General features: G+C 37.0%; 1 protein-coding gene across 1 annotated transcript in view; it reads left to right on the plus strand.

Moving 5' to 3' along the window:
• Positions 1-18,978, plus strand: part of LOC307069500 (coagulation factor XIII B chain-like) — a gene marked incomplete at both ends in the record, with an annotated part of 31,490 nt that extends 12,512 nt beyond the window's left edge. The window contains 10 exons of the mRNA XM_079727877.1: positions 2,776-2,961; positions 4,083-4,259; positions 4,608-4,784; positions 7,418-7,597; positions 7,689-7,874; positions 8,756-8,938; positions 12,265-12,465; positions 13,193-13,375; positions 17,561-17,774; positions 18,945-18,978. Of these exons, the coding sequence (XP_079584003.1) occupies positions 2,776-2,961; positions 4,083-4,259; positions 4,608-4,784; positions 7,418-7,597; positions 7,689-7,874; positions 8,756-8,938; positions 12,265-12,465; positions 13,193-13,375; positions 17,561-17,774; positions 18,945-18,978 (1,721 nt within the window). The remainder of the gene's footprint in view (positions 1-2,775; positions 2,962-4,082; positions 4,260-4,607; positions 4,785-7,417; positions 7,598-7,688; positions 7,875-8,755; positions 8,939-12,264; positions 12,466-13,192; positions 13,376-17,560; positions 17,775-18,944) is intronic.
• Positions 18,979-24,185: the final 5,207 nt, after the last annotated feature.

A 24,185-nucleotide genomic window follows, 5' to 3' on the forward strand; every position in this document is an offset into this window, starting at 1 on the left:
GAACACTCTATGACATAAATCACAGGAAGATCCTTTTTGACCCACCTCCTAGAGAAATGGAAATAAAATCAAAAATAAACATATGGGACCTAATGAAACTTAAAAGAATTTGAACAGCAAAGAAAACCATAAACAAGATGAAAAGACAACCCTCCGAATGGGAGAAAGATTTGCAAATGAAGCAACTGACAAAGGATTAATCTCCAAAATTTACAAGCAGCTCATGCAGCTCAATATCAAAAGAACAAACAGCCCAATCCAAAAATGGGCAGAAGACCTAAATAGACATTTCTCCAAAGAATATATACAGATTGCCAACAAACACATGAAAGAGTGCTCAGCATCGTTAATCATTAGAGAAATTCAATCAAAACTACAATGAGATATCATTTCACACCAGTCAGAATGGCCATCATCAATAAATCTACAAACAATAAATGCTGGAAAGGGTGTGGAGAAAAGGGAACCCTCTTGCACTGTTGGTGGGAATGTAAATTGATACAGCCACTATGGAGAACAGTATGGAGTTTCCTTAAAAAACTAAAAGTAGAACTACCATACGACCCAGCAATCCCACTACTGGTCATATACCCTGAGAAAACCATAATTCAAAAAGAGTCATGTACCACAATATTCATTGCAGCTCTATTTACAGTAGCCAGGACATGGAAGCAACCTAAGTGTCCATCAACAGACGAATGGATAAAGCAGATGTGGCACATATGTACAATGGAATATTACTCTGCCATAAAAAGAAACGCAATTGAGTTATTTGTAGTGAGGTGAATGGACTTAGAGTCTGTCATACAGAGCGATGCAAGTCTGAAAGAGAAAAACAAATAACATATGCTAACACATATATATGGAATCTAAGAAAAGGAAAAAAAAAAGGTCATGAAGAACCTAGGGGCAAGACGGGAATAAAGATGGAGTCCTACTAGAGAATGGACTTGAGGACACAGGGAGGGGAAGGGTAAGCTGGGACAAAGTGAGAGAGTGGCATGCACATATATGCACTACCAAACGTAAAACAGATAGCTAGTGGGAAGCAGCCACATAGCACAGGGAGATCAACTCGGTGCTTTGTGACCACCTAGAGGGGTGGGATAGGGAGAGTGGGAGGTAGGGAGATGCAAGAGGGAGGAGATATGGGAACATATGTATATGTATAACTGATTCACTTTGTTATAAAGCAGAAAGTAATACACCATTGTAAAGCAATTATACTCCAATAAAGATGTTAAAAAAAAGAAAAGAATGAGGGGTTTTTACAGAGTTTTTAGGAGACCGAAAAATGCTGGACACTGGCCTTAGGAAGTATATGTAGGGTTGTTACTCTAGTATTTTATCATTTGAAAGACTCTCCTTTGTATGACAACTTCTTCTCACATAATATCCATTGAAAAATGTGTTTTTTTGAGTTCAAATTTGTGAAAAGGAAATCTGATCGGCTCATCTCAATATTTCATGTGAGGCTACACTAGAGTCAAACTATCAGCCGGCTTCCATGGAGTCAGGTGACCTCTCTTGATTGATACATTCCCCAAGCTCTGTTTTGCAGAGTAAGGCGCTTTGGTTGAGTCAGTTTCATTCAGAAAAAGTGGGTAATGTGCTTATGGTGGTCGATAGGTCCAGTGAATATATCTATTTTTGATAATTATCCACTCCATGACTTGAGGATGGAGCATCAGTTTAAGCATTGCAATTTTAGTATTAACATGGACCACAGATTAACTGTAATAAATACATCTCACTCATAACTAGAACATAAAAGTAAATTAAACACCTTAGATGAGGTGATGTGAGAGCAGTGAAGTAGGACCCAGAAAAGGATGATGCAGGGTTAGCATTGCAGTGTCAGGATTGAGACACCCTCTGTGGCCAGACAGCTGCCCGTGAATCCTGCTCCAACACTGAAAAGTGGCTTAAACATTCCGAGCTGGACTTTCTCACCTATAAAATGCGAATCATACAGCTTCGATGAGATAATCTTTATAAAGGGCTTGCCACACAGCAAGTACAACATATATTTAAACTTATATTAACCTTGGACAAGTCTCTTCACCTTTCTAAATTGGTTTGTTATGAGGGTCCGTTAATGAGGCTTAAAAAATGATTAAACCCCATACAATGCTAAGGTAAATGTACTATCCAACACATCGCAGTCCCATGTATTTAGTAAAAATTAGCTCTGTGAACTCCAAGGTTTTGAGTAGCATGTCTGTGACTCAGTCACAGTTTACATGGATTGACTATGGAGTCTTACTCTGCAGGTATGCGATCAGAGGGTTAAAAAATAAATGAACACAGTTTTCACATTAAATTGTCTGCATGATTCTTTAAGGATCCATAGAGTAGGTATATGTGCTTTAGTTACATAATGTTAAAAATTATCAAATGCAGTGGACTCAAAAATATTAGGAAGTAAACCCAAAAGAAATTCTTTCTATTTTCCATTAATGACAATTAGTTAGAGGAAGATCTCTGGATATATTTTCTAAAGTAGACGAGGTAGGGGTGGGATGACTGTGAGAACCAAAGTTAGTACATCCAAGAATTTTATTGTCAAATTGAATCAACTTTTAAAGAAATTTGATGCAGAGCATGCAGGATAGTTCCAAAATTAAATTAAATCAAGGAATTGTGGAGTGAACATTCTTCTCTCTCCTTAAAATTCCAAGAATAGTATTAAACTTTTGCATTGTTAGTTTTACAACTTAGTAAAGAACAAGCTTAATTTCATCAAGTTAGAACAGAAATATTTTTTCCCCACAGAAAAATGCCCTAAGCCTGACCTGAGGAACGGTTACGTCTTTGACACAAAATTATTTTATAAAATTCAAGAGAACATGCGTTATCGTTGTGAATCAGGGTACAAAACCACAACAGGGCAGGATGAAGCAGTGGTTCAATGCCTCCCTGATGGATGGTCTTCTCAGCCAACCTGTAGGAAGGAACATGGTATGTGTTTAAGAATTATCTCCTAAATCTGAAGATAAGAGCTCGTGAGTTCAATGTTTTCTTATATTGGTAGGCATTCTTGTTTAAATATAATTGTTATTTTATTATGTCTCTCAATGCAGGAAGTTATTATATTGTTTCCCTCTAATGCTGGGTGTTTCCTTAATCCAAGGATTCCCAACCTCTACCACACACCTACTCCAGCAGTTCCTATTTTTTACTAATAAACAAAGAATTGGAGTGGAATAAAAGGAAAGACCCTTAATGAAACTTTCTGTCACAACATACATAAATTATTATTTCCTTCATTAGAGAAGAGTTCGAAATAATACACATTATTTTATACCTCAAACCAATATTAGATAAACTTAAAAATAACCCAGTCTGGGACTTCCCTGGTGGCACAGTGTTTGCGAATCCACCTGCCAAATAAGGGGATGCGGGTTCAAGCCCTGATCCGGGAAGATCCCCCATGCCGCGGAGCAGCTAAGCCCGTGCACCACAGCTACTGAGCCTGTGCTCTAGAGCCCGTGAGCCACAACTACTGAGCCCGCATGCCACAGCTACTGAAACCCATGCTCCTAGAGCCTGTGGTCTGCAGCAAGAGGATTCACCGCAATGAGAAGCCTGTGCACAGCAACAAAGAGTAGCCCCAGCTCACCACAACTAGAGAAAGCCCACGTGCAGCAGCAAAGACCCAATGCAGCCAAAAATAAATAATAAATAAATAAATAAATTTATTTTAAAGATAAACCACTTATTTGAATATATATATGTAGTTAGTGTGGTGTTATCTATTTAAATTATACAAATCCACAGATGGGACATCATCAAAAAATCGCTACTGCACAAGTTTTCTATTGAATTGTGACCTTTGGCCAAGGTCACACTAGAGTAGAATTTTAAAGACTAAAGACAGGTAGAGTTAAGATTCAGGGTGCATGAAGAAAGGGGATCCAGAGACAAAGGCAAACTTTGATTATTTTGCAATTTTGCCAAGAGTTGATTCTGTCATATATTGTTAAGATTCATAGAAAATACTTTTTGAGATTTCCTTTTAATATTCTAGGTTTAGGGATGGAGTTCATAAAACAAATGACTTTAATTTCTTTTTTTTTTAGAAACATGTTTGGCCCCTGAATTACATCACGGAAATTATTCCACAGCACAGAAGATGTTCAAAGTGAAGGACAAAGTACGATATGAGTGTGCCTCTGGGTACCACACAGCTTCCGGGAACAGGACGGAGGAGGTGGAGTGTCATCCGTACGGATGGACCCTCACCCCACGATGCGCCAGTAGGTTCTCACTTTGAAAACCCCCTCTCAGAAATGGGTACAAGTTGTTATGCAAATTATGTTCCTTTTTTCATATATTTTTGCTTCTGGTTTTAATGATGATGACAGTAGGTTTTCATTATTTCAAGCTCTCAAAGAGGGAAAAACCCTTTTAGCTCAGATACTTAAATTAAAATAAGCTTAACGATATTCAATAAATATATAAATTGACAAGCTTTTACTAGGCATAACAAAATTTGGTAAAGTTGCTGATTTCTAATTCAGATATGGCAGGTAAGTAGTGGGTGAATTTTGTTCTAACAGGAAAAATAACACTTCTTTGTTTTTTATTTGTTCTTTCATTTTTAGAATTAATATGTTCTTCTTTAAGATCAATAGAAAATGGTTATTTTCATCCTGTAAAGCAAACCTATGAAGAAGGAGATGTAGTTCAGTTTTTCTGTCATAAAAATTATTATCTAAGTGGATCTGATTTAATTCAGTGCTATAACTTTGGTTGGTACCCAGAATCTCCTGTCTGTGAAGGTAATTTTTAAAATTTCATACCACATAAATAAAATATCATGTCTGAATCAGCTTTAATTTCTATGAAAAAAAAGTCTCTGATGATATCTAATTCTTCCCCCAAGTGCTATTTTTTTAAAATAAATATTGTCTTTTAAATCAGTGCTATTTTCAACAGTCTTTAATACATTTAATCTGAAGAAATCTTAATTTTTACATTAGTTTGTAGAGTGGATATATCTTTTAAATATATTTTAAAAAATCTATTATAAATTGTAAATCTCTTATTATAATGAATAATTTTTCTTGTTAGGAATTAACTAGATCCAGGTGTCCCAAGGTGGCAGCTTTGTGAAGTTACTTTCTGATTACTCAGCCACATATTCTCTGATGTGAAAATACAGTCTTCAAAACAGTGGGGTAAAGAGCAGAAAAAGCAGCAGAATGTTACCCAGAGTGAAAATCAAAACTGAGGTCATCTAGTAAGAGCCAATGTCAAATGGGACGTCTATGGTTCCATTTGTATCACTGGCTGTGTTCAAGCAGGTGGTATGATTACCTGTTAAGAGACATCAATTCAATAGTCATATATTCACACCTGCAATGTTATATGAAGGAGGTCCTGGTCTAGCAGAGGAAACAGACACAAGTCGTTGATACAATGTGACAACTGGTATAATAAAGTCAGGTATAAGGTGTTTGAACAAACATTGAAGGTTCTGATTGATGTGGTATAGGACAGTGTTTACAGAGGTGATGGATAATGTCTGAACTGGGCCTTAAAAGATAAATAGGACTTGAGGATTGGGAAGGATGGGGAGAGATAAAGGGCTTGATAGCCTCTATTGTCTCTGTAATGTAGGAAATAGCGTCATTATTACAGGAAGGAGAAAGACGGGAAAGGAAAACTTGGAAGAGAGTAATGAAGATGTGAAACAGTTGCTGGGAGCAATGAAAGAGGGTCCCCAGGGTTATGCAGTGGGGTTTCCCAGAACTGCCACCATTCTCTAAATGCACTAAACAATGACTTTAAATTTTGTTGTTAGAAATATTCTTTTTAAAACTTTCCAGTGGTGCCCAACAGCCTTGCTCTAACAGCAGAGGGGAAGATTGTTAGCAGATTACCTGTAGCATATTATTTCAAAATGAAATGGCAGACCTACCTACTTATCACCTGTTCTCCCCACTGCCACCAAATTAAGTCAGATGCCAACATTCCTGCTATCGTTTTCTATCAAAGAGTCCTTAGATGTAGGATGGGCAGTGTAGGTGTCTGAGTAATGCCTCCCTCCCTCCCAAAAGAAGATATTCATATTCAAGTCCCTGGAACCAGAGAATGTTACCTTATAGGGCAAAAGGGACTTTGCAGATGTGATGAAATTAAGGATCTGAGAGAGGAATAATATCTGGGATTATCCATGTGGACCCCAAATGTAATCATAAGCATCATAATTATATAAGAGGGAGGCAGAGGGAGATTTGACTACAGAAGATCAAGTATGAGATGTGACGATGGAAGCAAAGGTTGGAGTGAAAAAGGAAGGGGTCATATGCCAAGGAGTGCACGCAGCCCCCAGAAGCTTGCAGAGGCAAAGAAGCTGCTTGTCTCCTACAGGCTCCAGAAGGAGCACAGCTCTCCTGATACCTTGATTTCAGCCCAGTGAAACCGATTCTGGACTTTGGCTACCAGAAATGTAAGAGAATAAAGGTGTGCTATTTTTTAAACCACTCCATTGTGGTAATTTGTCACGGCAGCCATGGGAAATTAATATAGTCAGTATTTTAGAATAGTTAAGAGCAGGAGATTTTAATTCAGATAGACACGGGTTTAGGAACAGATCCACCACTTACTAATAATTTATTTACTTCATCAGTTTTAGTTTCTTTGTCTGTAATATGGGAGATGTAATAGTCCCCACTTAACAAAGTTATTTTAAGGTTAAAGGAGATAATGAATGTAATGTGCTGGCTCCTTTAGTTTTCTATTGGCACGAACTTAACAGCTTGAAACAACGCACCTGTGTCTCTCACAGTTTCTGTGTGTCAGGATTCTGGGTGTAGCTGACCTGGCTCTGTGTCCGTGTCTAACAAAGCTGCAGTCAAGGTGTCAGGTGGGACTGCAGTGTCATCTGGGGCTGGGCTCGGGAAGAAACTGCTTTCAAGTTCACTGTGGTTTGTGGCAGCATTTGGAGCTTGGCAGGCTGCTGAGCAGAGGGCTTCAGTCTCCTCCTGGATGCCCCTGCAGGCAGCCCTGTGACCCCTGCCCTGTGGCCCACCCCATTCGGAAACTCGCGATGAAGCAGCTTGCTTCTCTTCCAAATCAGCTGGGAAAGAGCTCGGCAAGAACGGCCTTACCATACTGTGTTGCGACAGTATGTGTGCATGATCACAGGCATCCATCCTTGTGGCTGTGTTTAAACAAGTCACGTGCATCCCATCATCTTGGCTGTGTTCATTGCTTAGAAGCAAGTCCCAAGTTCTTGGGGAGGGGTGTGACTCAAGGAAGTAAGACTCAGGATGTGGGGATCCAGGGGGTGACCCCAGTCTGCCTGCCATACTTCTTAGGGTGCTTGGCACAATGAACGTCCTTATGAAATCCTAACTATTATTTTTTGGTAATTATATGACTAAATATACTGATGTTTTTCCATAAGGAAGAAGAAATCGATGTCCTCCTCCCCCTCTGCCTCTGACTTCCAAAATTCAAAGGTACTCAACCACTTATCGTCACGGAGAAACAGTTCGTATAGAATGTGGACTTAACTTTGAGATGCAGGGATCAGAAGAGATACGCTGTGAAAATGGAAAATGGACAGAACCTCCCAAATGCACTGGTTAGCACCTCAAATAAGCTTTCCCTAAAATGAAACCTGCATGCATGTGGAGCTAAATGGTCTCTCTTCTGTTTCAATTTTCCCTTTTCAGAAGAAAAGCAGAGGATGGCCTGTGAGGACCCACCCTTGGTTGAGAATGCTGCAGCAAACCTATCCTCCAAGGTCTATTATAATGGGGATAAAGTGACATACGTGTGTGAAAGAGGGTATCACCTCCGGGGACCAGAAGAAATAACTTGTAAACGTGGAAAATGGACCCTTCCCCCTGAATGTGTTGGTATGTGTGCTGAGTTTCACAACCAGAGCTAAGCCTAGTGTGTAAAATTTTCCTTTGTTTAATTCACACACTTACAGCAACGGTCCATTGCTTAGAAGAGTTTGAAACACACAGATACAGCACTTACTCTGCTGTTTTTCCTGAGCATATGGAGCTCTCTGTAGAATTTAACTGAATATAAAGAATTGGGAAAGAAACAAGTTTTTAACATCCTGATGATAGTACTTTTGCATCTGAGCCCTCCACCCTCTGAGCCATATACCTGTTCTTCCATCTCACTGAAGGGCACAACCAGGGTACCACTCCTCAGTGCCATCCTTCCCGTCATCCTCCTCATTTCTTGGTCAGGTCCTGGAGAGACCTCCACAGACATGTTTACCGAGGATATCTGTTGTGTAAGAAAAAAGCTATCAAAGATGCTAGAGAAATTAGCTGAGTAGGAGAAAGACTGAAGTCAGAGAGAAAAATGGAAATTTTCATCCATGGGTTGATTGAGATCTGAGATGAAGAGAGATGAGAAGGAAAAAATAAAAATGGATAATAACAAAGGTCAGTTTTTAAATGGACCATAATTGTTAGGTTAAAGAACACTGTTTATCCTTCTGTACATTTTAAGAATATCTATAGCATGAGTCCTTCAGAAGCAAGAAAAGTGAAAAATCTGCTGCATACTTGTCTTTCAGCAAAACATTTGCTGTTTAGTTTGGCTTAGTAAATTTTAACAATACTTAGCTGAATAAAGTTTCTCTGATTCTGGTAAACTGAGAGATCAATTGTCCTAAATTACATAGTGAATATTAAAGTACTATTGTATGGGCAACTGTATTATATCATTATGTTGTTATGTTTGTATTAATTTAAAAAATAACTTCTTTTCTTAGGGAATACTGAGAATTGTAATTCTCCACCTGCTGTAATAAATGGAGCTGTTATTGGTGGATTATTAGCAAGCTACCCAACAGGATCCTCAGTGGAATATAGATGCAATGAATATTATTTATTGAGGGGAGCAAAAATATCTCATTGTGAACAAGGAAAATGGTCCTCCCCACCTGTTTGCTTAGGTAAGATAGAGAACACATTGAATTAAAAAAAATTTTCCCAGCCGTACTGAGATACCATTGACATATATCCTTGTGTATGTTTAAGGTGTATAATGTGATGACTTGATACACAAATACATTGTGAAATTATTACCACAATAAGGTTAGTTTATTTATCCTTCACCTCACGTAATTTGGGGAGTTGTTTTTATGATGAGAGCATTTAAAATCCACTCTTAGCAACTTTTAAGTGCACAACATTGGGGTGTTTTTTTTTAATTTTTGAATTTTATCTTATTTATTTTCTTAATATTTTTCATATATTGTTTTGTATATTAGGTCCCTGGAATTTACTCTGCTTATAGCAGGACACATTGAATTTGTTTTACCCTTATGTGTGTATTCTTACGTGATTTTCATATAATGTTTTATAGCATGGAAAAGAGAATTTTGTATATATCTTTCATTCTTCAAGTGTTTTACCTTATCGTTTCTGTCAGCAGAAAAAAATCCCTAGTACCTTAGGGTTTAGGCTATGCTAGTTCTTACCCCACTGCATTTTATTTTTTAATGTGGTAACATAAGAACAACAAAACTTTACCATTTTAACCATGTTTAAGTGTCCATTTCAGTGGCATTAAACATAATCACATTTGTGTGTCTGATTACATTTGTGTTGTCTTTCTCCTAACTGGAATTTCCCCTGGTTGTTTATATTCCTCGTTGTCTCTCTTATTGTCCTCAGAATGTTATTTGGACAGAAGAACAATCAATCCAATTCTTTCCTTGGTAGAGCATGTCGTTTATAGCTTTCTTTGCCACTGCTTCCTCACTTTTGTTTTATCTTGTTGAACAGATAAAAACGTTTGTAGTTACTCTAAATATATTTTGGATTAAGGCATGGATTAATTAATGTTAATGTTTTCAAGTAGAAAACTGAGGCAGCTATCTAAATAATTACCTAAATTGAAATTACTTTGGGAAAACAATATTCACCTCTCATTTCAAGCCTATAGATTTGCCTCATTTTGTAACTTTGCTAGTCAGAGTTACATTTAAAAGTAACGTACCTGGTCACTACAGTTGCAAAGAACTTCTTACATTGTGACTTCTACAAGTAGAAAATTGCATGATAAACTCCCTATAAGTTAAAGAAGACATTTAGTTAAAAATATTAACCCTTTAAACTACAAAGCAAATCATTGTTATCTACAAGAAAATTAATAAACGTACAGAATAAACTAGAAGGAAACAGAAAATATCAGTAACCTTGCCGGAAACAAATGCTGTCAATGACTTAGATAATGGTCTTTTACACCTTTTTCTACACCAGCTTCCAACATACATATTCACAAAAATGTATGATATCATGAAGAGGCTATGAATCTTGTTTCTTTCACTTAAACTATATTATGAACATGGTTTGATATATTTCTACATTATATTTTAATGGCTGCACAGTATTCCTTAAAGCAGATATGCCATAATTTAATTAATTACTTTTTGATGGACATTTAGTGTGTTTTCAACATTTTTATATTTCACACGGTACATCTTGTACTAAATATTTGTACATGTAAATAATCTTTATTTTTTAATGAAATAAAATTAATTCTATTTATTTCACATGTTTTGTTTTTGTTTTCAGATTATCTGAAGAGGAATTTCTGGGTCAAAGAGATCTGGAATTTTAATTAAATTTCTGTTAATTGCCAAACTGCCCTGCATAAGATTTATTCTGATTTATGATCCTAGCATCAGTGAATTAATGAAGTAGTTTCTTAATCTTCGTGAACTTGAATATCTTAATCTTTACATATTGTTAATTAAGCAATTAAAATTACTTTAATTGGATTTATTTGGGTATTAAACAGTTGACATTTTTCAATTTTCTAATGGCCACAGGTGGTTTTTCAATGAACTGATTGTTCATAGTTTAGCGATTTTTCCATACCCATAAGAGTTTTATCTATATAAATTATATTATCCATTTGACAGTCATGTATATTGCAACTATTTTTTTGTTTTCCTCTTCCTTTTATTTATAGTGCTTTTAATATACATAAATTTAAGTTTTGAATCAGCTCTTTCAGCATCTCCTTTGTGGTTTCTCTCCTTCAAGTCATTCTGTTTGCTGTTCACATTCACATTCAGATATATCTTCACCTGTAGTTTTCCTATTGCTCTCATATTTTCATAAATGATTTTGATGTTAAGCTTTTGATGATGTGATTGATATTGCATTGAACGGAAGTACAGTCATCTCTGAGGATAGAGACTGGACCGAAATTATAAAGGAAAAACTAGTAATGGAACAACCCTGTAGAGAACAACAAGGTTTAAGGAAACCTACCATTTTCTGCCTGGAGCAATTGCCTCATGACATTTAGGCTTGATGCCCACAGCCTAAAGCAAAGACTGAGTGAAGATCATTTATTGTCATCAGGGCAAGAGGAGAGAGCTTTGTCCACCTTACTTGTCCTGTGGAACTGAAAATACTCTCACTACGAATGGGAAAGATGGTGCTATAAGGAGCAGCATTTCCCATCTGTGAATTATTCCAGATGTTATGAACTTCTCAACCTCCCCCCTGCTGGTCTTCCCTGCCCTTAGCCTACTTCAGCCAGTCTGGTCTCATTATTCCTCCCCAAGTAAGCCAGGTGTGCTCTCACCTCAAGGTAGTTCCCCGCGCCTGGAATGCCCTTCCCTCAAAAAATGACTTGGTTCAGTCCTTAACCTTCTGTAAGTCTGTTCAAAGATTACTTATTTAAGCCTGTCCCAACCACCTTATCTAGAAGCACAGTCCCCCTTCCCCCATGCCTCCACTATTAATTTTTCTATTGCACTTATTATATATAGTTTAAAGATGGCCCCAAATTATAAGATCCATATATTTATTACATTTATTGTTGATTGTGTGTGTGTGTCTCCCAGTTGGAAGGTAATCTCCATGAGGGCAGGAATCTTTGTTTTATTCATCAACGAATATCAAGTGGTAAGTGTCCCACAAATATTACACAGTAAATACATTTTCTATTTGAAGATTTTATTTTATAGGAAGGAAATTAGGATGAACCTAAGTGGTTGTTGTCCTTCAACAATATTTTTAATGTTTCAAATTAAGTGGTTTTAATTTATGTTATATTGAAGATAATACAAAATATATAAATTCATTTGACAACAATAAAATGTATCCTTTATTATGTATATGTGTGAAGAGCTTTAATAATGATAAATGGTAAATATAAAATACTGCTTTTGATGCCTGTCATAATTTTTTTGTAAAAATATATCACTTTCATACTTGTGAGATGAGTGAAGAATTGAAAAGACCCTTTGTTTTACAGAGCCGTGTACAGTTAACATGGATGACATGAGCAGAAATAACCTAGAGATGAAGTGGAATTATGAAGGGAAGATCTTACATGGAGATTTAATAGATTTTGTATGTAAACAGGGGTATGACTTGTCTCCATCAACTGCACTCTCTGAATTATCAGTGCAGTGCAACAGAGGTGAAGTGAAATATCCTTCATGTATTAGAAAAGGTAAAACAATAGTGTTTCCTGACAATTTCTTGGGTGACCAATATCACAGGTGATCAGTATGAGTTCAAAGGATAAGACCCTAAGCAATCCACCACCCTCATCATCTAATCTATAAAATTTGGAATGACCTGATCAATTTCCAATCAGCACATACTCTTAAATAGGATCCATGCTGACATCTTTTAATTCTGTAAGTCAGTTTTATAAAGAGAGAATTCATGAGATTTTGTACATATCGCCAGACTTTCAGAGAATGGATCACCCTCTTGTGAGCAATCAACAACCCTGTAAAGCATTGCTCTCCTCAGGGTTTGCAGGGGAGCATTGTCTCAGAAGAGGGCTTAAGGTAGAGTGAGAGATTTTGTGTACTCCTTGGGCATGGGACTGTCACTTTTAATAAGGAAACAGGAAGAGAATGCATACAGAAAGCATGACCTCAAGACGGATCTTACACGCTTTCACTTTTGGCAAACAGAAAGGGGAAAAGTAAAATCACAATAATTAATACTTTGCTAGTTTTAAACGTGTATTTAATATTATGATATTCTAATTACAATCATAAATTTTATGTATGAAGTGATTACAGAAATGCTTTTGATATTTAAAAATTACTTGAGAGATGTCTTAAAAATGTTTTTACATGAAATATATTGTTTTATTTCTGTAGCGATTATAAAAGCACTGGCTGCCTATTGTAACAATTCATTGCAGACTATTATTTTTGCAGAATCTAAAAGAACATGTGCATCTCCCCCATTTATTAAAAATGGAGTTATTAAGAGTTCAACAGTCAGGACCTATGAAAATGGTTCCTCAGTGGAATACAGATGTTTCGAGCACCATTTCCTACAAGGGTCTAAGGAATCCTATTGTTTAGAGGGAGTGTGGACTACACCACCATTGTGTTTGGGTAAGTACTGCCACATGTGTCTCTATTTATTAAAATAAAACCATATTTTTCACTTCCTCTTCTCTTTGAGTTGATATAGCACTAATATAAAATTTAATTTTTGCATTTTTGTTATTTTATTAGTGTGCTTGTTGAATTACTGGTTTCTACTCTTTCCTCTAGATCATAAATAACTAGAATCCAGCTCATTCTAACAAGTACTTTTTAAGTACAAATCATACATGAGGTACTGGGTTGGTAGGACCTATGGGATGGTTAAGCTGTGTGGTGTGGGTAACCAGTCTAACAGTGGTCATTCAGTGTTATTGGTGATGTGCTAGAAAACACGAGGACAGCAGGAAACAGATATAGGAATGGTCCCCTCAATCTGAAAGATGATAATGCCTTGTTGATGAGGCATCCTAATAAAAGTAACACTCTCTCCCAAGATTCTCAGGAGTCATAAAATAGCATATTTTTAAATAAAAAGAAAATATTTCTTTGTGTTTATATCTGACTTTCATTTATTTTCTTATCTTATTTCACTGTCTTGGGCTTCAGTATAATGTTGAGTAGAAGTGGTGGGTATCTGTGTTCTGATCTCATAACTAAATCTTTCAGTAATTCATCTTTAAATATGGTGTTACAAATACGTTTAAAAATCAAAATAAAGATATAGAAACCACCTATTTCTATTTTGCTAAGAGTTTAAAAAAACCTTCAGTGAGTTTAATTTTAGCAATATCTGTTGAAACAATCATATGATTATTACATTTATTTTTTTTCCCTGGAATTACATTGCTTCTTTTTGAATGTTAAAGCAGGATTGTATTTCTGTAATAAATCTCACATGGTTGTGATGAATTATGCTTTTTATATATTGTTGAATTTTATTTGCTGATATTCTACGTAGAATTTTTGCAACTATTTTCATGAGGGAGATTGGTTTGTTATTTTCCTTTTGGGTTTTGCATCAAGTTTCTGCTAACTTCATACAATGGGTTGGGAAGTATTCCCTCTTTATCAATTCTCTAGATTTTGTCTAAGACTGATACTATTTCTTCTTTAATAATTGTAAGAAATCATCAGAGATGCCACCTGGGCCTTGAGGTTTTTTTTGAGGAAAGATTTTAATGACAACTTCAATTTGTTTAATAGACATTAGGTTATTATTCTCTTCTCTCAGTTTCAGTAGGAAGTGGTTTGTAAGAATGTGTCCATTATATCTAAATTGTCAAGTTTGTTGACATAACGTTCATGACATCCTTTTATACTTTTTTTAATGCCTTTAGTGATGTCTTTTGTTATACTGCTCTGAAGAAGTATGTCTTTCTGATATATCTTGCTGAGGGTCTGTAAATTTTACTGGTCCTTATAAGCAGTCAGTATCTGTATTTTTTGATCCTTTCATCAAATGTTGTTATTTCATTAATTTATATTCTTATCTTTATTATTTCCTCTCTTCTACTTTCTTGGATTTGTTTTATTATTCTTTTCTAGCTTGTTTAGATGTATACTTAGAGTACTAATTTTCATCCTTTATGTTTTTCCCTAAAAATGAATTTAAGGATATAAATTTCCCACTGAGCACAACTTCAACTTCATCCCACACATTTTTATATTTTTGATTTTTACTATCATTCAGCTAAAAATTTATAATACCCATTTTGATATCTTCTATGCTCTCTGAGTTATGTAGAACTTTATTTTTAAAATTCTAAACATTGGAGGATTTTCTAGTTTTCTTTTGGTTGTTGATTTCTAGTCTAAATCCATTGAGACATACTTTGAATTATATCTGTTCTCTTTGCCTTCTCAGTAGGTTATTTTGGTTGGACCTAGATGTTGGTTTCTTTGTGCATTTTATTCTCCTAGTTGGTAGAACTTCTTGAATCTGTGACTTGATATCTTTCATAGGTTTTGGAAATGTCTGGCTAACGTCTTTTCAAATATTTTTAACATTTTCTCTTTTCACTCTTTCTGTGATTCCATAAAACACATGTTACATCTTCTTCCAGTGTCCCCTGTCTCTTAAAATCAATATTTTCTTTCCTTTTATCTTCTCATTGTTTCAGTTTGGTAATTCTCTGCTGATATATTTTCCAGTTCATGAATCCTCTCTTTAGATGTGTACAATCTACTTTAAACTTCTATACTGAGTTCTCAATTTCAACTATTATCTTTGTATTTTTAGAATACCCATTTCATATTTTTTTTGTAGATTTGAGTTGTCTGATGAAAAACTTCATCTTAACATCTATTTCTTGACCATATTAGTTGCAGTTATTTATTTTTAACTCCTTGTCTGCAAATTCCAATATCTGGATCATCTGTAAGCTATATCTATTTTCTAGCCCCATTTCTTGCTATTTCCGTTAATGGTTGATTGAATATCAAATATCATGTGTGGATAATTTTAGGATCTTGAGACAATGATGCCATCTTATTCCAGACAATACTCATCTCATCTTCTGGCTGATGGTGTAGGGAAATTTATTCTCTATTCAGTGAGAGACAAAGCTTTCTCTAAGCTTATTTTCAGAACTTAGTTTGCTCCTGCTCTACTCACAGAATGTACCCTACAGGGTTCTTCACTAGAGTTTGGTGTGTATACCAAGGTCCCCCTATCTGCCTGGCTCTGATATTCCTGGGAGATGGCCACTGCTCACTGTAGCTTTTCATTCACTTCAAGCTGAGCTCCTCATTCTCTTTCTGCACAATGAAGAATAGGCAGATGCCCCCCTGGCAAAGCCAGGGCAGAGTATCAAGCTCATTTCCTCATACTTCCCATCTCTCTGGGCTCTGACATGTCAAGTCCTGGCTGTCTTGGCTAACCCACTTTTCTATCCTCAACCCCGTGGGATTTCCAGCAACTCTTCTGGCTCTGTGTTTGTTGCTGGCCCATCTCTATCTAGTCTCTCAGCTTGCACTGAAAATCAACAAAACCCCAAGAGAAAAATGGCACAGAGTGTGAAATTCATCTGAATGGGCTTTTACCAGACCCTTAGCCTCTGGAGTACTGCCTGCCTTGAAAATTCTCCGATTCCTTGAAATACTAACTTTGTGTCTGTTTTCAGATTTTCTAGTTCTTAGTAGAAGTGCTGGTCTGATATAGGCTACTCTGTCATGGCAGAGTGCAGAAGTTCCGTGAAACAATTTTGAACTCGTTTTAATTTAAATTGCATGTTTTGTAGAACATTCTAAACAATAGTACCATTTGACCTCGTTTTCAAAACTATTTTGCAGTGACTATAAAATTCTGTTAGACTCTTTCTAATCATTCCTGTCATTTTTTTTCTATCTATAGCATTTCTAGGATGACATCTGACACACAGGCCTTCACTTGAGAATGACTGAATAAAGAAGTATTTTAGCATGTCAGTTGTATGATTCATATGCTCTGTTAGCAACTCTGGAAATTTTTAATTATCTCAGAAGCAACTGCTTGGTGCTCGGTCATCCAGGAGGCAAATATGAACACAAGCAGCCCCATTTTCTGACATGATTTGACATTTGGTATTTTAAAAATACCAATGTTTTTATCAAGGAAAAGAAACCAGAGAAGTTTGTTGGGTATCCTAGTTCTTATCTTAAGTTTTTATTTTGTTTTGTTTTAATGCATAAGGAGAAGGACACAATAATACTGTCAATGCTTAAAATTTAAAGCATCTCAATCCAATCTTAATAATCCTTAATAACTGAAATTTAAAAGAGAAGAAACTGTTAATTACTTTGGATATACTTTATGCATCAAGTCATAAATTCTGAGTCAGTGTCGAGACTCTAGCTTGTTTCTACATTTCCATAAAATATTATCTATCCAGCCATCAATGGTTTGTCTCATGGGTGTTTTATTTGCACTTTCTGAAGAAGAAAAAGGAAAAAGAACACTATTTCAATGACTATTATTAACTATCAATGTCTTTTAAAAAACACCTTTTTTTGCCTTCTGTCTTTGCAAGTCTTAATGGCATAAAGCTCAGTAACTGGCAGACATACCCTTTTTCCAAATTCAGGGCAACAGAGATAAATGGCAGGCTGTTTTCTGTGAACTTTGAACATATTTTCTGACTTGAATATGATTTCTAACTTACTCGCTGCTCTAATGCCTGGGAATTATAGGGTTATTATGAGAAAGCAACACAATAGCTCCTGTTAATACTGAGAGGTATCAAGGTAGTTTTCTTTGTTTTTTATTTTTTTCAGAGCCTTGCACATTATCTTTTGATACAATGGAAAGTAATAATTTGCTCCTGAAATGGAGTTTTGACAATAGGCCATATATTTTCCACGGCGAGTATATTGAGTTTCTTTGTAAGAGAGATACTTACATAACTGAGTTTCCTATTATCGGATCAGAATTGAGAGTGCAATGTGACAGAGGGCAGTTGAAATATCCAAGATGTATTCAAAGAGAAAGGTAAGGAGAGGCTTGTACCTGAAACTTTTTTTTTTTTTCTGTTCAGGGTGTTATTCATGAGATTCATTATGTTATAAATTTCAGAAACATTAGGTTCTACAATAGTCCTGCTTTATGGTCATTATAAAGGGAAAAAAATCATGTTGTCTTTATTTTTTGAAACCAAGCCAACTCCTAGACGTATTAACTAATTCAACAAGCTTTCTGAGTGGTCTAAAGTCAAAGCAATGTTTGCTATTTGATATTTGTGACTCTTTGGCAATCGGGTAAATAAATCAATTTGAGAGATATTTAAACGTGGAAAAATTAACCTACATGTTCTGAGATAAGAGAAACTCACATTTTCTCCCATTTCTCATTAGCAGTTCGTAATAACGATGGGAAACACAGTTGTACAAACTTGATACTGAGGGAAGAGCATGTCAATAACAAAGTTTAAAATTATGGTATTTGTTTTCAGGAACACAGTTCTATATAAGAATTTGGAAGTTACTTCTGAAGTGTTTTCTCACATAGCAATTTTTAAAACATATTTTCTACTACTTGATCAATGGAAAACAATCCTGTTCTTTTCTTAGAGAAAGGTTAAAAGAATGCAATAAAATAATGTCATTCATTTTATTGGGTCAGAATTTTGCCCCCTTTGAAGACACTTTATAAAATGGGAATTATACTCTAGGTTCAACTAAGAACATTTTTAAATGACTTAAAAGTGCATGTGGTACTCTTTTAATGGTTATAAAGAATGAGCTATAAGAACTACATAAGGACAGTTTTTTAGATACTTTGAACATTCTAGAAAAAAATTCATAAGACACACATAAGTGGAAAATTTTTTTATTTTTAATTGCAGTGAAAATCAGAGCAGAAAAATGTTTGTGCTATTTAAATTTTTTATTATATCTTGCATTTCCTATTTATAAGAGAAAAAGGAATAAGTAACTTAGAAAAAAAATTGTAGAAAATGGTGTTAGTGTAGTTAATGACATTGAATTTTTAAAAAGAAATTGGTGGTATAATTTACCAAGGATGGTTACTTGCTTTTATCAGTACCTCATTAAAACAAGGACCAGTTATATGAAATATTGAAGGGCTAAGACTGTAATAAATACTTGACCAGAAATGATGCTTATTTCAACCCCACCTTCTCTCTCTTTTTTTCTTATCAAGGATGTTGTCTTATCAAGAACCCTTAAGGACATGAAAATGAATGGCAGAAAGAAGAATAACATTTTGACACATCATAAAATCCTTTATAAAACATAATTGTTAGAAGAAAAATGTTGAATTAAAAACCTCTGAGTTTTTACTTGCATGAAGATTTGAATCTAAACTGTTTGCTCTGGACATTTTCTTTATTTATAAATAAAAGCTACACATGCTGTTGTTTCACTTCTGGTTTGGATGACTTGACATGTGACCTCATCTTTGCTGCATGTCTTTCATCTATTACAACATCAATCTGCACATCAAAATATTTCTGGTTCTTAATGCCAGTTCACTGGTCTATATTGTCTTCAATATATGTGCAAAAATTCACATTTGTCTTTATCGTCTTTGTTAATATCAGGGTTTTCTGTTACTTTGAGTTCAATATTTATGTCAACACAAAAGAACCAGCCACACTAGAGCTGAGAAACTATACATCATGTTACAGAATTTACTTTATTAAATGAGCTGAGACTGACCTTCAGACTTTCTAAGTGTAAAGAACTTTTAAAATTAACTGTACTATTAGCTACCATTTGTTAATAATCAAATGGTTTGTGAATTAGTGAACCTCCCACATGTTTAAATGTTGCCCAAAGAACACAGCTATGAAAAAGAACAACGCTTACTATTTTTATATTATACACCATCAATTTTTTTCTTAGATTGGGTAACTAATGGAATCATGCAGATTCTGAAAAATAAAATCTGAAGTCAGAGAGACCTGCAAGCACCAAAAAATGGTGTGTCAGTAATACTAGGACCTGTCAGAGGCCTGAAATACTGCGTTGTCACTTTTCAGTGTGAAAGAGAGTTACTCACCCAGTTGTTATTATGGCTCATTCATAAGCACTACCTGGTTCTAGGAGCCTTGTTAGGACTGGTTGTTGTTCCCAGAACAGCACATTTTTCCTCCCTAGAAGGTCTTCAGTTCTTCTGACTCAAGACCTTATATTCCCAGTATGATGGCATTCTTCAAACCCCAGCATACAATTCCTGCTCCTGGGCTATGAGAGCTTCTCTGGAAATGAAGCCACATCTGGACTTAGCTCTGTGGATTAAACATGAATTCATTTGATGTTCAAGCATGTATGTTTTAGAACTGTCTTTCCTTGAGTTCATATGCATTATTTCAATTAACCTCCAAGAGTAGTTTTTCACAGTGGATCTCATAAAATTGAAATTTGACTGAAATATCAATAGGAAAGTATTAATCCTTTCCAATTAATTCGACCAATCCATTAAGAAATGATATTGATCAGGTGCGGTGTCCCAGGAAACATGCTAGGTAACGCAGGATTCAGAGATGAATAAAATTCAGCTCATTATTGCAAGGAACTCACAATAAGGAACTACTTAGTTTAGGAAAAGAGTTAAACTTGTGTTATTTGTCATAAACTCTGCTGCCTGGGGGCAGGCACAACACGTGGGTGGGTGAAGCAGGTCTAGTGGTATTTCTGGGGAACTGCTCACGGCATGCTCTCTTTAACCTGGGTAGCTTGCTAGCTTCCTGATTTTAGTTTTTAAATGTGGGTTTCTGCATTTTAAAAGTAATTTAGCAATGGTACATAAAGTTTTGTAAGTTGAAAAAAGTACTAATCTTTTTCAGTTAATTCATCAATGAATCCATTTATAAATGATATTGAGTACCTGCTTTATCCCAGGAAACAGAAGGTTCACTCAAGGAGGATAATTGTCATGTGGGAATATTGTATCCAGTATTGCCATATCTTCTGATTTGTTAATTGTGAAATCTACTGATTTTTATATGGAGGGGTGCCTAAAAAATCTGTGACTCACATCGTGGCTCATTAGCAGCCAATTTGTAAACTCCAAATGCTAAAGTAATAAAAGTGTGAAAAGTGCAGCGATAGAGCATATAAAAAGAGTGGCATTGAGGAAGCAGTAATTAACTTTTTTGGTATTAACTGGGCTGTAGGAAGATTCCTGGAAAAAGTTAAGTTTACAAGACTAGGGAAGACATTCCAAATAGAAGGAATGGCCCACACAGAATCAAATACTGAGCACACACTATGTGCCAGGCCTGAGGCTCCACACTGGAGGTAAAGCACTGAATAGGACGCGTTGTTTCTGCTGTTAGGAGCTTGTGCTCCAGGTAGACAAGAAGGATATTAAACAAATCCTTACAAGATGCGGTGTGTCAGGAAAGATCCTGTCTTAGGCAGCAAGGACCAGGAGGGACAACCTACCCCTGGATGCCCAAGAAAGGTTCCTCTGAGGAGGTAATACGGAGGCTGAGATTTGAAGGGAGAAAAGAAAGTATTTCAGGTAGAGGAAATAACACGTGGAAAACAGCAAAGAGCATGGTGTTTCCAGGAAGCTAATAAAAATGCCTACGGATTGAGCGGAAAGGGGGGAAGGAGAGAGTAGAGGAAGGCCTTTGTCCGCCAAATTAAAGATGCCGGAAGTCAGTGACTGGAATGAGATGCTTACAGTGGTTCTGAGAAACATAGGGGCAGGACAGGAATAAAGACACAGACATAGAGAATGGACTTGAGGACACGGGGAGGGGGAAGGGAAAGCTGGGACGAAGTGAGAGAGAGGCATGGACATATATACACTACCAAATGTAAAACAGATAGCTAGTGGGAAGCAGCCGCATAGCACAGGGAGATCAGCTCGGTGCTTTGTGACCACCTGGAGGGGTGGGATAGGGAGGGTGGGAGGGAGACACAAGAGGGAGGGGATATGGGGATATATGTATATGTATAACTCATCCACTTTGTTATACAGCAGAAACTAACACACCATTGTAAGGCAATTATGCTACAATAAAGATGTTAAAGAAAAAAAAAAGACACCACTGACTGCAGTGAGGAAGGCTGGTCTGAAGTGTGAAAGTGTAGGCACAGGAAAAGCACTTAGGAAAATAATACCGTCATCCAGGCAAAAGAGGATGGTGTTTATACTGGAAGCAGTGGCAGGGATGTGCAAGGTAACCTGAGCAAGGGTTACTGAGGAGTGAAATGGTCGCCATGGCAACTGATTAGGTGTAGGCAGAATGAGGCATTGAAAAGGGTTCAGGAGGACTCCATGGTCCCTGGCTTAACCAAGCCGATGGGACACCCAGTTAAGTGTGACATGAAGACAGAGGGAGAAGCCATGTGAGGACTTGAGTGTTGGCATGAAGATTTTAGTTTTAGAAACGTTATTTTTAAGGGATTTGTGGCGTACATAGCCAGGTACACATATTAAGTAAGCAGCTGATTCTTGTGGTCAGTACTGGAATGAACCACCCAGACTGCTTTTGGAAACAAGATGTACCTCTCTGCTGCGAGCTCTCAGTTGTCAGCTCCCAAGGGGGTTGCCTCAGCCGAAGAGAACCTTTCTTCCCAAGGTCATAGCTTCTCCCCAGGGTGCCAGCACCAATGACCGGTCAGCAGGAGCTATAAAGAAAAGTCCCCTCACTCCAACCCAGGACACATCTAAAGGGTCACCCAGCTTTGGCGCTCCCTGTAGAGCTGGCTGATGCCACTGGTTGCAACTTCACCGCAGCTCAGCTTATCCCCATCTGCTTCCTTCCTTTCCCTTCCACAGGTGTGGATTCTAAGAGTCCTCCCCCAAATCCTCTCGATGGCTGATTTCCATCTCATAGCCTGCTTCCCCGGGAAACCAATCTGTAAGAGTTATACAAGCCTGCATATCAGAACAGAGTACTGGGCCTAATTTGGAGTCATCAGTTCATAGATGTCTACTAAAACTAAGATAATGGATGAGTTTTTCAGGGTGAGGTTAGAAGTAGGCTTGGTTCAGGGCTTTGAGGGTATCCAAAGTTTGGTGGCTGGCTATAGGAAAAGGTCTAACAAAGGAAACCGATCAGGAACGGCTGGGCTGGCTGAATGAAAGCCAGGAGAGTTGAGGACTGGAGATGCTGCTTGGATATCGTTGATCACATTGGATAATGTTGCTCCTTGGATATTGTTGACCACCTGGAGAGGAACGGCATCATTCAGGGTAAAACTGAGACAGGAGCAGATTGAGGAATAATCGGAAGGTCCAGAAACAGAGACATGAGTGTGATGAATGGGACAGTCAGTGTGACAGCGAAAGGGAGAGGCGTGGGGTGGCATGGCCTGGGAGTGAGGATAGAAGAGGACTTTCTGAAAAAAATGGGAGAAATTTGAGCCTATTCAAATGAAACGGGAATGGGTCGATACAGAAGGACAGGTGGGGGGCTTCCCTGGTGGCGCAGTGGTTGAGAGTCCGCCTGCCGATGCAGGGGACACAGGTTTGTGCCCCGGTCCGGGAGGATCCCACATGCCGCGGAGCGGCTGGGCCCGTGAGCCATGGCCGCTGAGCCTGCGCGTCCAGAGCCTGTGCTCCGCAGCGGGAGAGGCCACAACAGTGAGAGGCCCGCGTACTGCAAAAAAAAAAAAAAGAAGAAGAAAAAGTGGATTAGGTTGTTCTGACTCAAGCCTCTTGTTGATAGCAACTATAAATAATGAATACTTAGAAAATATTTGTAAAAGCTGTTGGAAACTAGTAGTGCATGACTCAGACACAAGAATCTCAGGGCCAGGATTTAAGAGAAAGCAAGTGCAGAGATCTTATCTCAGCATTCAGGAGGCAATTTTCCTCTCACAGCAATCCATGATTTCAGAGTAACGTTAAGAAAAGTAAGAAGATGAGCAGAGCTATCAACAGACCCTGGGGTTTAGAAAACCGAACAGTGGTTTTCAGAGTCTGTAAGAGAAGAGGAAGCTCTAGGGCCTTGAAAAATAAGAGTAGGTGAGAAGTAGACATAGACTAGCCTGCCTCGGGACCGAAATCCATCTCGAAACTGTCTCAACCTAAATTGGATAAAGGTGATGTGAGGTAGCTGGTGTTTCTAGCCTAGTTGTCAGCTGGGAGAACAATAAACTCTGTGGAGAAGATGACATCATTCACAACCTTGCATTGTATCTGAGTTTTCACATTTATTGTCCTCAATTAATTTTTTTAAAAGTAAAATTGTATTTTTTGGAAGGAGAATACAACAGATGATAAACAACCTCTTCAACTTCTGCTTTGAATAGGCACAAGTAAAATTCTAAGAGATAACAACTATAAACTCTGAACAAAAGCCAAACTAACCCCCAACCCAAAACAGAAAACCAAATACATGGATGCACAGCAGAATGGAAAATAGCAGATTGTGGATGGGAGAATTCAGCTCAAAGAAGGTAATGGAGCTAGTTCTCC

This window comes from Hyperoodon ampullatus (genome assembly GCF_949752795.1).
Source record: "Hyperoodon ampullatus genome assembly, chromosome: 2".
NCBI classification, from domain to species: domain Eukaryota; kingdom Metazoa; phylum Chordata; class Mammalia; order Artiodactyla; family Ziphiidae; genus Hyperoodon; species Hyperoodon ampullatus.